This window comes from Apteryx mantelli, chromosome 12 (assembly GCF_036417845.1).
Source record: "Apteryx mantelli isolate bAptMan1 chromosome 12, bAptMan1.hap1, whole genome shotgun sequence".
Lineage (NCBI taxonomy): Eukaryota > Metazoa > Chordata > Aves > Apterygiformes > Apterygidae > Apteryx > Apteryx mantelli.
Genome location: NC_089989.1, coordinates 15,061,228 through 15,074,388, shown reverse-complemented (window position 1 = coordinate 15,074,388; position 13,161 = coordinate 15,061,228). Strand labels below are relative to the sequence as shown.

The 13,161-nt window shown below is 54.8% G+C and overlaps 1 protein-coding gene across 1 annotated transcript in view; it reads left to right on the top strand.

Moving 5' to 3' along the window:
* Positions 1-1,126: 1,126 nt before the first annotated feature.
* PODXL2 (podocalyxin like 2) overlaps positions 1,127-13,161 on the top strand; it is a 32,717-nt gene continuing 20,682 nt past the window's right edge. The window contains exons 1-2 of the mRNA XM_067303311.1: positions 1,127-1,184; positions 11,452-11,745. Of these exons, the coding sequence (XP_067159412.1) occupies positions 1,133-1,184; positions 11,452-11,745 (346 nt within the window). The 5' untranslated portion in view covers positions 1,127-1,132. The remainder of the gene's footprint in view (positions 1,185-11,451; positions 11,746-13,161) is intronic.

Sequence of the window (13,161 nt, the reverse complement as noted above, 5' to 3'; positions counted from 1 at the left end):
CAAAATCTTTGTGACTTAAGAACAGGCAAACATTACACGCAGGAAAGGACCTGGTGAGGCAATGACAGGGCCCCCGTGTCTTCACGAGAGCCTGGGGGTATTTGATTTGTAGCCTTTCCTGGCTGGGGCTGGGGTGGCAAAGCTCATGGTGGCAAAGCTCCTCAGAGAGGTGGTGGGCACCGAAGGAGGACCGCCAAGGGCAGGAGGGGAGATGGCTCAGCCAGTCAACGAAGGGGGTGAAGCACAGGGAGCGAGCAGATGTGGGGATGGGAAGGTTATAGAAGCAAGTCAGATGTAAAGTTGGGAAATGATGTTGCATCGGTGAGAAGCTTCCAATGTTAGAAAGCTGAGGCGATACCAGAGGGAGAGAGGGCCCAGGAGACGTGACCAGCGGGTCCGTGGGCCAGTGAGCACAGCAAATGAGAAAAGGCTGGAAGAAAGACGCGTGGAGGGTCTTTTCTCCGTGAGGTTCAAAAGGGCGATGGTTGGGGCAACGGTTCCTGTCAGGTTCTCCAGCGTTTAGGCTGAAAAAGGAGCCCCGCGCCCTCGCTGATGCTGCAGAAAGCCCCGGTTTTGCTGATTTTCTGACCGAAAGGCGCGGGCGCTGCCAGCCGGCAGGGCAGCTCCCCCGGCCCCGCCGGCTGCGAGGAGAGGCCTCGCCTTGCCCTCGCCCCCCGCCGCGGAGGGGCCCTGCCGCCGCGCCGCGCCGCGGAGGGGCCCGGGGGCGCCGCGGCCTCCCGCCCTCGCGGGGCTCGTCACCCGCCGGCGCATGCGGCCGCGCGGCCGGCGCTAGTTGCGGGCGCCGGGGGCGCCGTGGCCGGGCGGGGGGGGGGGGGGGGTAGCGGCGCCCGGGGGCGGCGGGCGGCAGCGGCGCAGCCCGCGATGAGGCCGGGCGGCGCCGCGGCTCGGCCGGGCGTGCGGGAGCTTCCCCCCGCCCCGCTTCCCCGCCCCCGGGCGCGGCGGGCAGCGCCCGCGGCAGGAGGCGGCGCCGGGCGGCGGGATGCAGTGCGGGGCCGGGCGGCGGGCGGGCGCGGCGGCGGCGGCGGCGGCGAGGGGCAGAGCGGGGCGGGCGGCGGGGCGGCCCCGCTCCCCGTGAAGGAGGCGGCGCGGCAGGGCAGCGGCCGCCGCCGCCATGCAGCCGTCGCACCGGGCCCCGGCGCTGCCGCTGCTGCTTCTGGCCGCCGGTGAGTGAGGGCAGCGGGGCGGGCAGCGGGACCCCGCGCCGGCACCGCCACCCCGGGCAGCCGGAGCCCCGGCGGGGTCGGTCCCCCCGCGCCCCCCGGTGGGTGTCGGTTCCCCCCCCCCGGGCCCCCCGCTGCGTGCGCGCGGGTTTCGGGGTGCGCGTCCGCTCCTTCGGGGCCGGAGCCCGCGGCGGGCGCCGGCGATGCTCGCGGTGCGGCGAGGGCGGACGCGGCTCCGGACGGGGCGCTCCGGCGCGGGGGACGCTGCTGCTCCGGGGCCGCCCCCAAACCCGCCTTGCTCGTATTTGTGGCTGCTTCTGGCATCGGGGCGGTTGTACCAACTGCTGCGAAAGCCTCGCAAAGGAAGGGGGAACCTCAGACCTCTCCGTGTGTCCCCCAGGAGCCTTGTCTTGAAATTTGGAGGAGAGGTAGGGTGCCAGCGCAAGGCGATTAAGCGCAGGGGTGTTGGTACTGGAATAGTTATGAGGGCTGTTTGGGGAAATTCCCCAACAAAGAGACCCCCTCAGAGACCGATGAGGCTGAGATCGCCTTCTCCCACCCCACCACCATCGCTTCTGCCCAAAAATCTGGTTAAAGTGAGGCTGCGAACAGGAGCTTTGGACGGGGACGTTTGGAAGTGTGGGGGAGTCTTTGTCTTGAGTCATCCTGGTTGGGAGGGAGAGCTGCTTTCCCCATGAGTCGCTGCCTTCCAGCGTGGCTGAGCCGTGATACAGTCACAGCCAGCCCCCCCGGCGCGTCTGTCTTATCTCCCCCATCTCCCGAAAACGTTCCTCGGGGGATGTGTCGGCTCTGCGGGGCCGGGGCCCTGCTGTCCGTGAGCTGTGTGTATGGCGCCTGGCCCCGGTGGTCTGGGGCTCCCGGCGCTCCCTAAAGAGAAGGGTTTAGGTCTGTAAACAATAGGGAGCTTATAGAGCAAAATGGATCCAAAAAACCCTCTTGGGGTCTTGTGCCAACGCTCTGTGGCACAGAAGCACTAAGTCTTTCTTGAGCTGAGCCGGAAGCCAATTCTGTGGCATCCTCGAGGCAGATTGTCGATACTGGGAAAAACCACAGGCGCAGCTGGCAAAGGTCCTTCAGCCGCGTCTCAGCAGGAAACCTGTGCCACCGACTCTGCCGGACCAGCACCTCCTCCACGGAGGGGGACAACGTGCGTGGGGAGGAATCGTATTCCCACCGAGCCCTTCTGCCAGCACAGGTTGTCCCTGTCCCCATTGCTTGAAAGCGACATTTGTTCTGTGGAGGAAGGAGAGGGATCACACGGTTGTTTTAAAATCTGGCGGCCAAAAGGACTACAGCTGATGCTGCTTTGCTGAGGCAAGGGTGCGTTTCCTATTCTGTGGAGGCTGCTGGAAACTTTCTAGTGCTGCTGTCCAGCTGGTGATGACACCGAGGAGCTGGGTCCTTGGATTTCCCTGTGGTCCTCTCTCCTGTCCTAGTGGGGCGAGGTATAGGGGTGGGAGGGGAGAGGCAGCTCTGAGGGTCAGCTCAGTTCTTAATCTAGTGAAACTGATAATCCTGGTGGGTTGTGGTGGCTCTGGGGACAGGAGGGTGGACTCAGTTGGCCAGGCACCTCCGGAGACCTGGATTCCTACCTCGACTGGAAGTCAGAAGTGAGGACAAAGACTTCTGGGAATTTTACAAAGGGAGCCCCGTTTTGGTTAGCAGCCCTGAGCTTTGCTCAGCAGTTCAGGAACTGTTCCAGTCTGGAATAATTCAGTGCGCTCTGGCCTCGCTCCTCCGGTCCTGCAGACCAGGAGCGGTTAAAACCTGAGAGCCGTGGCAGCTGAGCACGATCGACGTGCGCTGCGGGGAAGGTGTGTGTCCCGCAGTGTGCCTCCCGGGATCGGGAGCCTCGCCGACCTGTGGGAGAGGCTGAAACAGGACGTGTGCCACATCGGGCTCCCGGCAGAGCGCTGGCAGCACGGGTCTGCTGGCAGAGCGTGGAGACATCTCTCCAGGCTGTAGGTTATGTGAGCCTCTTTGCTTTTGCAAGTAGGAAAATGATGTGGTTAAAAGCTGGGGGAGAAGGGAGGGAATTGGGTCTTTTCCCTCTCACTGTCTCCCCAGGTGCTTGTCTGCATGTGGGCTGCTAAGTAAGTTTTGTTTTTTTCCTTCTGCCTGCTTAGACGATTCCTCGTTAGCACTGTATGAACGAGCCCGAGCTGAGGGAATATAAATCAGGATGGATGAAAATTCCCTGCAGTCAATTTTGCCTTGGCCTCTTCAGTGCCATAAGGAAACGTTCATTTAATTATAGGCATCAGGGGTAGAAATAACTACATTAAGCCCTCAAGGGGAAGCTGCAGGCGACAAGCTGCAGATCAGAGCACACAAAAGTTTTTCCCTCCGCTCGGCGTGGGAAGAAGCTCCGGCATTTTGTGGGTAAATAAGTGAGCAGCAGTAACAAAGCCAGCCCTGCTGCAGGGCTGCGGCGAGAGGGGCTGTGGGGAAGGTGCGTCGCGGCCCGCGGCGGGCAGCAGGGTGAATTTGCGTCCGGCTCTCGCTGGCTATTGAAGCACGTAATCCCGAAAGAATGGAGAGAGGCTATTTGTCAGCCACACGAGTGCAGCCCAGACAGAGTCGCGCAGAGGCAAAGCAAACACGTGCGTTGGTTTGTTTAGAGGGCCAGGGATGCTGGCAAGCAAGATATGCGCTGCCGGGGCTCGTATCAGACCCGCGCTGTCCACATGCCTGCTTAAGCCCTGTTGTGGTTACCAGGATTCGGGTGTATGTTCCTGCCTCGGGGATTATTTTTTATTGTCTAGAAGCCAGATTTGCAGCCCTCCCTCTATATGACAACTGCAGCTACACTCGGCTCTTCCTCTTCTGTCTCACGTGCCGTCGAGGGAGTCGGGACCTGTACGCGTGCCCACGGACTACTGAAGCGTTGCACGAGGCCAGTGCTTCTTGCCTCGGGTGCGCGAAGGTGTGCGGAAAGCGGAGGCTTCGGGGGCGAGCCTGCTGCGCGGCACGTCGGAGCGCGCGGCGTGCGGCAGGGCGGTCGTCACTGTGCTCGGCCGCAGGGGCTGGAGCAGAGCGTAGCCGTTTTGTGCTCAGCCTTGCGCGCGGCGAGTTTTAAAGCCCTTCCGGCTGAGCCGGGCGGAAGGGACGTCGGTGGCGTTTTGCCGCGTGGCCGCGTCTCGAGGAAGGTCCCTCCTGTGTTTCGTGGGAGCGCATGCCCTGCCCGAGCGGGACGCTGTGAAGATGAAGGAGTGATGGGCCTCCGTTTGGTGCGCTGGACCGGGCAGAGCAGTCCGGGTCAGGGCAGAGTGAGAAGTGGAAACGGAGGCCTGGCGAGGTGATTTTTATTCAGCTGACAGTTGAAATGCTCTGGACCTGTGAAAGGGTGAAGGAGTCTGTGGGGGGTTTTTTTCCCTTGGATCAGTGTCTTTCACCCTGTGGCCTGTTAACCCCCGGGTGCCAGTGGGCTGCTGTGAAAGGTGACTGACAAAAGCAAATTCGTGTCTGCTACATACAACCGTCTGCCCTGATGCTGTTTCGCAGGGGACTGCGTCTCCCCCGGGCTGGGAGCTGCCGCTCCAGCTCGCACGAAGCGCGGAGGAGAGCAGACGTTACGACAGCGGAGGAGGGGGGTGTGAAGGCTACCAGACGATCTGGGGAGAGCACGGAGGGGAGGGAGTGAAGGGAAACAGTCTGGGAGACTGAAACCAGGCAGAGCTGCGGCTCCTGGCGTGACTGGCTGAGGGAAGGGGGAAGACGCGGTTGTCCAAGCTGCCGCGACCCGCTTATTCGGGGTCCGTTCTCTGGCAGTGGAAAGTGGTGCTAAGAGCAGTTCTGATGTGGCTGTTCATAAGGACAGGAGTCCGGGCTCGTCTCAGGGCTGGGCATTTTTGTTGCCAGTGGGCAACCAGGACAAGCTGGTTATGGCTGAGGGTGCCCCGCACCTCTGGGTGTCAGAGCCTGGTGCACATGGGGTGCTGATGCCTTCATCTGCAATTATCTGCAAAAGAAGGTGCATCCTCTGGCAGCGCCTGGCCACCTCCTGTTTCTACCCCTAGACCTGCGTCCTGCAGGCGTTCTCCGCTGAAATGCCAGGGGAGCGACTGTTTGCAGTCCTTTGCTAATGGCAACGTAATGCCTGCTCAGCACGTACAGACATGCACACCCCGTACCCTCGTGTTGGAGCGCTCTCATCACGATAGCTGTAAAGATCTATAAAGGCTTGAAAGATCCTGGCACAACTATTGTGTGCTCTAGGCTCTCTCTCGAAAGAGCTGTCCCAATGCAAGGCCTTCTTCGGTCACACCTTGTCTCCCTTTCTCTGGTCAGGGCAGGCTGTTAAACATATGTGCTCCCCACAGACCCAAGTGCTTTACCCTTTGCTTCTCAGTTGTATCAGGGTCGTGGGAAAGTTGGGTGGCTTAGAGGGACGCTTGGCGAGGGACCTGCTGGCTAACTGTACCGAAGGAGGATGGCAATCTGACTGTGCTTTCTGAAGCCCTGATTAGAAATGATCCCTGAGATTAGGGGCCTGGCTGAATTCATAAATGGTAGTGGGATGTGAGAGAGCAGCAAGGCCATGTGGGAGCTGGGCTGGGAGAGGAGAGGTGTCCTAGCTGGAGCGTTCCAGCATGGGCATGGTCCGTAACTCCGGATTAGCACCAAAATGACTTGGCCTGATACCTGGTCGTCCTGTGTGCTTCCCTGTGCAAGCCATTGAGTGTCTGGGGGGCAGAGGCTCCAGGTGAGAGATGGGAAAGGAGCTGGGACATCCCTCAGCTGAGCAACATTGAGTTTCTTCTCTTCCTCCAGTGTCTGTGGCTGGGATCCTTTTTATTATTTAAATTAGCTCTGTGTTTTGTTATGTTCTGCAAGCGGTTTGTGCCGTTGGCTGTGCTTCCCCAGGGCCTCTCTCCTCCCTGCACTTGGGCCTTGCTCCCCAGCCTTTCCAGGCGCAGTGGCCTGGGGGAGGGAATATCCCTAGCAGATGCTTCCCTCATCTGGTCATTGTGTTTCTGTCCTAAATGATTATCAGTAAATGACCCATTCCTGACCCAGCTCTCCTAGGAAATAACAGTGTTGGACAACTCCTGGGTTTGGAGTAGGCTTGAAAGGAAGGTCAACAGTAGCAGGGCCAGATGGACATTATTGCAGCTGCTGCGTTGGCAATACCAGGGCGCTCTGACCTCTTCCCATACCCGTTGTGCACCTGCTTGGGTGGTGTTGTACAGGCTCTGCTAGTTGGTGGGGAGAGGCTTAGCAAGGGGAGAAAGCCTGGGCCTGTGCTCCAGGCTCATGCTCTTCCCCTCAGGCAGGGCTGATCCTGCCTTTGTGGCAGTGGTGGTGTAGGCACAGCATCCGAGGAGGAGAGGTTTGTAGGGAGAGTGCAGATGGGGAGGGAGGCAAACCAAACGGCATGCCAGCCCCTCTATGGGTCAAGGCAGTATGCTGATATCTTAAGGGATGCTTATGTATTTCCTTGGAGAGAAAATTGAGGTTTACTTGTTTCTAATTAAAGAGCAAGAAATTTTTTAAAGCCGTTTGATACTTTCACAGCCAGATTCCATTTCATCTCCCCAAATCCCTATTCTCAGTTCAGCTGGATACAGAAATAACTTATTTCCTCTTTCACTTCTGGTCCATAGGCCAATTGGGAGCTTTTAAAGAGCTGCCCCAACCCATGGAGAGGTGGCTTGCCTTGTGCCAAAGGATAAAGTGGTTCTCGTTTGGTTAATGTAGAAAACGCTTTCAGATTCTTTCAGAATTGCTTTGAAATGTGAAATAGTTCTTATTCACTGCAATCTAGAAGATGGCAAATCTTCTCTTTAGACTCTTGGGTCTAAGGGCTCAACAGCTCCTGCTGTTGAGCAAAGCTCCCGCGTCTGCCTTGTCTGGGCATCGACTCCTCTGCTGAGCTGAACAGCTTTGAGTTGGAGACGTTTTCTGAGGGGCCACTGCAACTAACAAACTCATTTCATGTGTTTGCCAGACTCCAGCCTGGCTCTTTTTCCAGTGGTCTTAGAAGGGTAACACTGCAATGTTATTCCCTGCTGTTAAAATCTGCCCGTTTCACTCCTCATGGAGGTGACGGTCTTTCACAAGGTCTGCACTACCTCCCTGTGTCACCTTTGGGGGTGCTTGCAGCTGGAGAGCTCGGGAGTTCGCAGCCAACGCAGGAACTCCCCGCGCTGGTTTTGGTGCTCGCTCTCTGCCTTTGTTCCCTCTCCCCCCTCCATCTACCTCTCCCACTTTCTCTCCTTTCTCACCCGTTGTTTCTCTGAACTGGGGCTGGTTTTGCCTCCCCTGCTTGTGGCCCTGCTGTTTCCCCAAAGGCTGGCTGCCCTTTTTAGCATGCACAGCCTCAACTCTTCCAGGTTACGCAGAGGTGCCGCAAAAATAGAAACGAGAGACAAACGCCCCATTGAAGCAGCTGGCAAGCCCTGGCTCTGTTCCCTGCTCCCTCCCATTTACATTTGCAAGGTTTTATTCGCTTGTGTTCCTTTTTCCCTATCGCTTGATCTGACTTTTAGAATACCAGATGAAGAGACTGATGGCAAATGGAAGTTGTCTGATCCCTGTCCCCATCCTAGGAGGAAACTGGTTAGCCGCAGATTTCTCGGGCATCGGATTTCCTCTCTCTGCTGTGCCCCCCTGCCTCCCAGCTGAGCTTCTGCTTTGATTCTTTCTTTGCCTCGGCGCTGACAGCTGCACTGAGCTCCTTTATGAGATGCTTGGAGAGGGTGGGAAGGTGGCAAAGCTTAGGTCTGCTGTTCGGCGCCCCAGGCCTTTGGGTTGTCATTGCTGCTGGTGCAAAAGGCATAAAGTGTTGCCAGGGTGCTGTCAGGAGAGGTACCGTTTTGTACGCTGGTGCAATGGTTCAGCTAACCCCATCCCCATGGCATTCAGGCTAGTGCTGGAACAGAGGGTTCCTCCAGGCCAACCTCGGCATCCCGTGCCTGTGGATCAGGTCCCAAGGCATCATCCTACCCCTTCCACCCAGTGGAGAAACCTGGCTCACTCAAGCTGTGTCTATTAATGACTCACTCTTAGGGCCGCAATGGTATAGTTTTATCTGGGGCTGAGGAGAGCAGAGCATCCCAGCAAACAAGATAATGCAGCTTAAGGGTTTTAAACTGGGTAAACACTTCAGAGTTAAATGAGGGTAAACAAACTCCAAGGACCTGAGCTTCCCGCCTGGGTGGGATTAGCTCTTCGGGTGTCCGGGTTCATCTGCCGCGACATGTCAGTTGTAGAAGTGGCAGGACGGGTTGTGGCTGAGGTTTGGGGACAGCCCCAATGGTGCGCAGCACATGGAAATCAAGAGGCTTGACCCAGGCTTTGGAGCTGGGGCAAGATTATATTCATGGCTTTTTCCCTTTTCCTAGCTGGGTGGGAGACCTGGGTGTGCATTGTAACATGGCTGGAAAGACAGACAACCGTATTGGCCAAGTCTCTGCCAGTGGAGGTCAGAGGAAGCCGAGGTATCTGGGGGGATGAAGAGCTAAAGTAGGATCCAGGCAGTCAATTGTAGTCCCAAATCTTCCATGTGGTCTTGGGCCTATGATGGTCTTTCTCCATCATTCTGCTCCCCTTTCTGCATAAGTGGAAGACTAATACTCCCTTTCTCCCGCTCACAGCTCTTGATCATTTTTACTGGAGCCGTGAGCTTCTCTGAGCTTCTCCAGACAGATGCTCTGTCTGATGGGGCTGTATGGGGCCGAGCAATGCTCTCCGCTAGTGATGCAGACACTGCAAGCTGTCTCATATCAGGCTGGAGAAGCCCAGTCCGGGCACCATTGCTTCAGAGCCTGGTGAGCACGCAAGCAGCGCTAAACTGGCACAGGGGCCGCCCTGGCCAGGTCTCTCCGGACCAGTGCTCCGGCGCAAGAAGCGTGCGAAGTCTCTTTCCAGCTGCGGACCCTGCTGTGGGTGTGCAGCACACTGGGAGCTGGCCTGTCCCTGGGGATGCCCAGAGGTGCTTTGGTTGGCCCTGGGATGCTGCAGTATCTTCCTTCCCCATGGTACCCTGCCTCTATTGCCATTCCCTTTTTGTTGCTGTGCTGGCCTCAGCCGATCTTGTCTTGGATCAATAGAACAAACTGACAAGACTGAGAAGTGCTGAAGGGCTCAAGCGTGTGTGGGAAAGAGTAACCAAGAAAGAGTAGGAAGAAGGCTTGAGAAATGCATTTCTGGGCCTCCAGCATTCCCAGGGCAGGTTTGGTAACCAGCCCAGTAAGTGAGCAGCGGTTCCCAGACTTTTTGCACTGACAAACCAGTGTTTTCAGTGAAAGCACGAGGTCCAGCCCATCTGCCGTTTCCCCATAGCTCATCTCTGCACCTACCCTGGTTTGAATTTGTCCTTCTGGGACGTGGAGCTGTAGATGGCAGTGGAAGGAACCTCGGGAGGTCTCCTAGTCCGTGCCCTTCCCTGAAGGCTGATTCAGCTCTACCTAAACTGTTTCAGACCACGTGTATCCAAATCTGCATGCAGCATCCAGGTGAGGATTCAGCAGTGCTTGTAAAAGGCATTAATACCTCATTTTTTCTAATACTTCAGGATTGTGCATGCATTTTCACATCTGCATTCCAGCGATAGCTCGGAGCCATTCCTAATACAGGGATTTCTCTTCTTAAGATACCTCTAATGGATAGTTTCTTATCTTATAGCAGAAATGTTTGTTATTAATTCCCAAGGTGATGACTTTGTATTATTTCTTTTCATAACATTTCTGTTCTTTCCATCCTCAAGATCACCTAGCTCTACCTACAGTCTTTCTGTGTAGCAAAGATATCTCCTCACTTTGTGTCTCTGGCTAATTTCATTATCATGTTCCTAATTTTCATGCCAAAGTCACTTGGGAAAATATTAAAGATGACGAGTTTCAAGGACAGACCTTGAGGAATTCCACTAATAGCCTTCTTCCAGCGCAAGTCTCTGTCATTTTTCCTATAGCCAATGCCTTACAGTTTTTCTATTCATCACTGTCTTTTCTTACTTCTCTTGTAAATCTCCGTATGGCGCTGTGTCAGATATTTTACTGAAGTCCAGATAGATTAGATCTACTGCATTTCTCTTGTCTGGAAAATTGTTTATCAAAGAAAGTTACCAAATTAGTCTTCATTTCAGCTTATTCAATTAGTTCAGTTCAGTGACTAGTTCATTAAAAATTGAGAAAGTGACTATGAGCTGAGAAAGCAGGAAAGCTTGTCTCTTTTCTTTCTTTCTTTTTTTTTTCCCCTTCCAATCTGTGAATAAAAATCAGCTATGAGAGGATGAGATCTTCTAGTTCTTGTGTACTGAAGACCAGAGGGCTAGGAAACAACTGGTTTGGTTCACTGACTGCAGTTAGTTATTTCACTTGCTTACCAAAATTATTTTAAATGTGTTTTGGTAAATTTATTTTTTCCTTATCTCTCCGTATTTATGATGGTATTTATCAGCTGAATAAAGCCAAGTTTCAGATGCTGTTTTCTTGCATTTTAATTGAATTTCAATATGCATGTGAAGGTACCTTGACACAAATCACAAAATCTCATCGAGGAAACAAGAAATGTCAGCCAAACTTTCTAGTTTAAAAAATGGAAATACCAGGTTTAGAATTGTTTAAATAAGTCTGTAAAGTATTGCCCATCTCCCTGCTTAGCTTTAGGTAGATGTGTTTGCTATTAGTGTGTTTTAATTCTTACCAGTGACAGTCAGCCCTTGCCTATGAAAACAAAAAATGTGAGTGCAAAATGAAGTTCAAATCGATGAGTCAAAAATAGATTTCTAGCTTGCTGATTTAAAACATGATTAAAATTGGTGACTTAAATAATTTTGGTTTAAATCAATCTCCCTGCACGTGATATAGGTGCAGATCAGAAACACTAGGGTGAAATCTTGGCTGTCTGACAGTCAAATTGAAACTCTCATCGACTTCACAGAGCCAGAATTTCATGCCTTAAGTGTAAAACATGCCACCTCCCCTCCAGGATGGGTGATCAGCAAGGCACCCCCTCCTTTCAGAGAGGCAAAAGCCTCAAAAAGGGCAAACCATCACTGCTCCATTGAACAGAGGTGTCCAAGGCTGGATGGCTGCTTGGTACTGGCTGCTTCCCGATGGGAGCACTCCTCTGTGTAGTTGTGGGTGTTTCCTGAGATATCCTGATTTTTCCTTATCTGTTAAGACTGTAGCCTATCTGAGGGGAAGGTTACCCCAAAAGCAGGTAGGCAGGTTGAGTTGGCAGGAGAAGACAGGCCACTGGATGTCAATGCTGTCTCTGATATGGGTTTGCTGTCGTTGTACAGGGACCTTGTGCCTCTGCCTTGCTTCCTCAGAGGAGCCGACCGCTGATGGCCTCACTTCGACTTCCATGCTGGAGTTTGCCATGATGTCCCATCTGGAGGCCCTGAATTCCCACGAGCAAACCAGCCCCGAGGCCCCGGAGGCTGAACTCACCCCCGGCTCTCTGCATGCTGCCCCAGGATCAGGCTTTGCCAGCGAGGAGAACGAGGAGTCCAAGATCTTACAACCCCCACAGTACTTCTGGGAAGATGGGGGAGAGCTCAACGACTCCAGCTTGGACTTGGGACCGGCAACAGGTAGGTTATTTTTACCCCCTTCTTCCTCTCCTCTCTGCTGGGGCTCTGGGGAAGCAGAGGGATGCAGGGATCTGTTTTCCTGCTTTGACACAACTCTTGCTAAGAGGGTCTGAGATTAAACGTCAGCTCTATTTTATCACCTCAGTGCCTGACGTGTCCCCAGTGAACCCTGAGCAAGCACAGGCTTTAGAAAACAGGTTACAGCTGAGCCTTTATTCCTGAGCTGCTACAAAGTTCCCTGAGCTGGGAGAGGTTTCACTTCCACCTCCTAGTTTGTCGTTTGCATCATCCCCTTCTTTCTCTCTCTCCTTCCCCCTTTTATTCTGTCTTCTCACTCCCTTTTTACTGTTGCTGTCAATTAAGAACTATCTGAAGGTCTCAAGACCCTGGCTCGGAGGTTGAGGCCATCTTGGGATTTGAGTCCCAGCTGCATTCCCAAGGCCAAATCCTGGATTTCTCATGCCATGACTGCGGTAGGGACTTGAACTGAGTGAAGACAGCAGGTTTTCTCCATTGGGCAGTGGCCCATCTGCCCTGTCCTGTCCACTCCTGGGGAGCCTGGACCAAAATGAACCTCATGAGGTGTTTGAGCTTGCTTTCCTCCGTGGAATGGTTCTGGGTGGTGGTCCTTTGGTGCTCTTCCCCTGAGCCTCTTGATGGTTTAGAGATGCCCTCGGGGAGAGGGATGGGAGGAAAAGGGAGGAGTGTTTGCAGGGTTTCTAGTAGCTTAGGAGATTGCTCTGCATGCTCCTGCACTGAGTGTCATGCGAGGCAAGTATTAAGTGTTACCAGGGCCCAAGCTTTCAGCCTTATCCCTCCTCCCTCATCCAGTATCACTACCTCCCTCTCAGCAGGTCTGACTGAGGTCTGGAATTAGAAAGCACAAGTCTTGTTTTAGTCTTATCTTCCCACCCATTTTTGTGACCTTAAAAAGGCCTGTGCGCGCACAGGGCTGAGGGCTGCTGCGGCACGCTAATTGGCAACGCTATGACTCGGGCTGCCCGCTGGGACATGGCGTGTGCTCTGCCAGGCCATGGGACAAGGACTATCCCAGCTTAGGTCTCTGAAGCCCTTTGCTCACTAGCATTGCTGTTAAATTTGCCTGGCCACTGCTGCTGCCCTGCTGCTCGCATGGCCCCCAGGGCACTTGCAGGCCTGGATGTGGGGAGGCTCCAAAGCGATGCTTGGGGCGGATGGCACTTGTTCCCACCAGCGCATCCTTGGGACAGGCTCAGCCTTGGCTGCTCTCACGCGCTGGCAGTGTGCTCAGCGGCGCTTTTATTTGTGTGCCAGCAGGCACCTGCATGCACTCACAGATCTGGACGTGACTTGGAGAACAGCATGTGCTTGTGCATTGAGAGCGAGATGCATTGGGTACCAAACCAGCCTTGCCTCTTGCACGTGCCTCGCTCCATT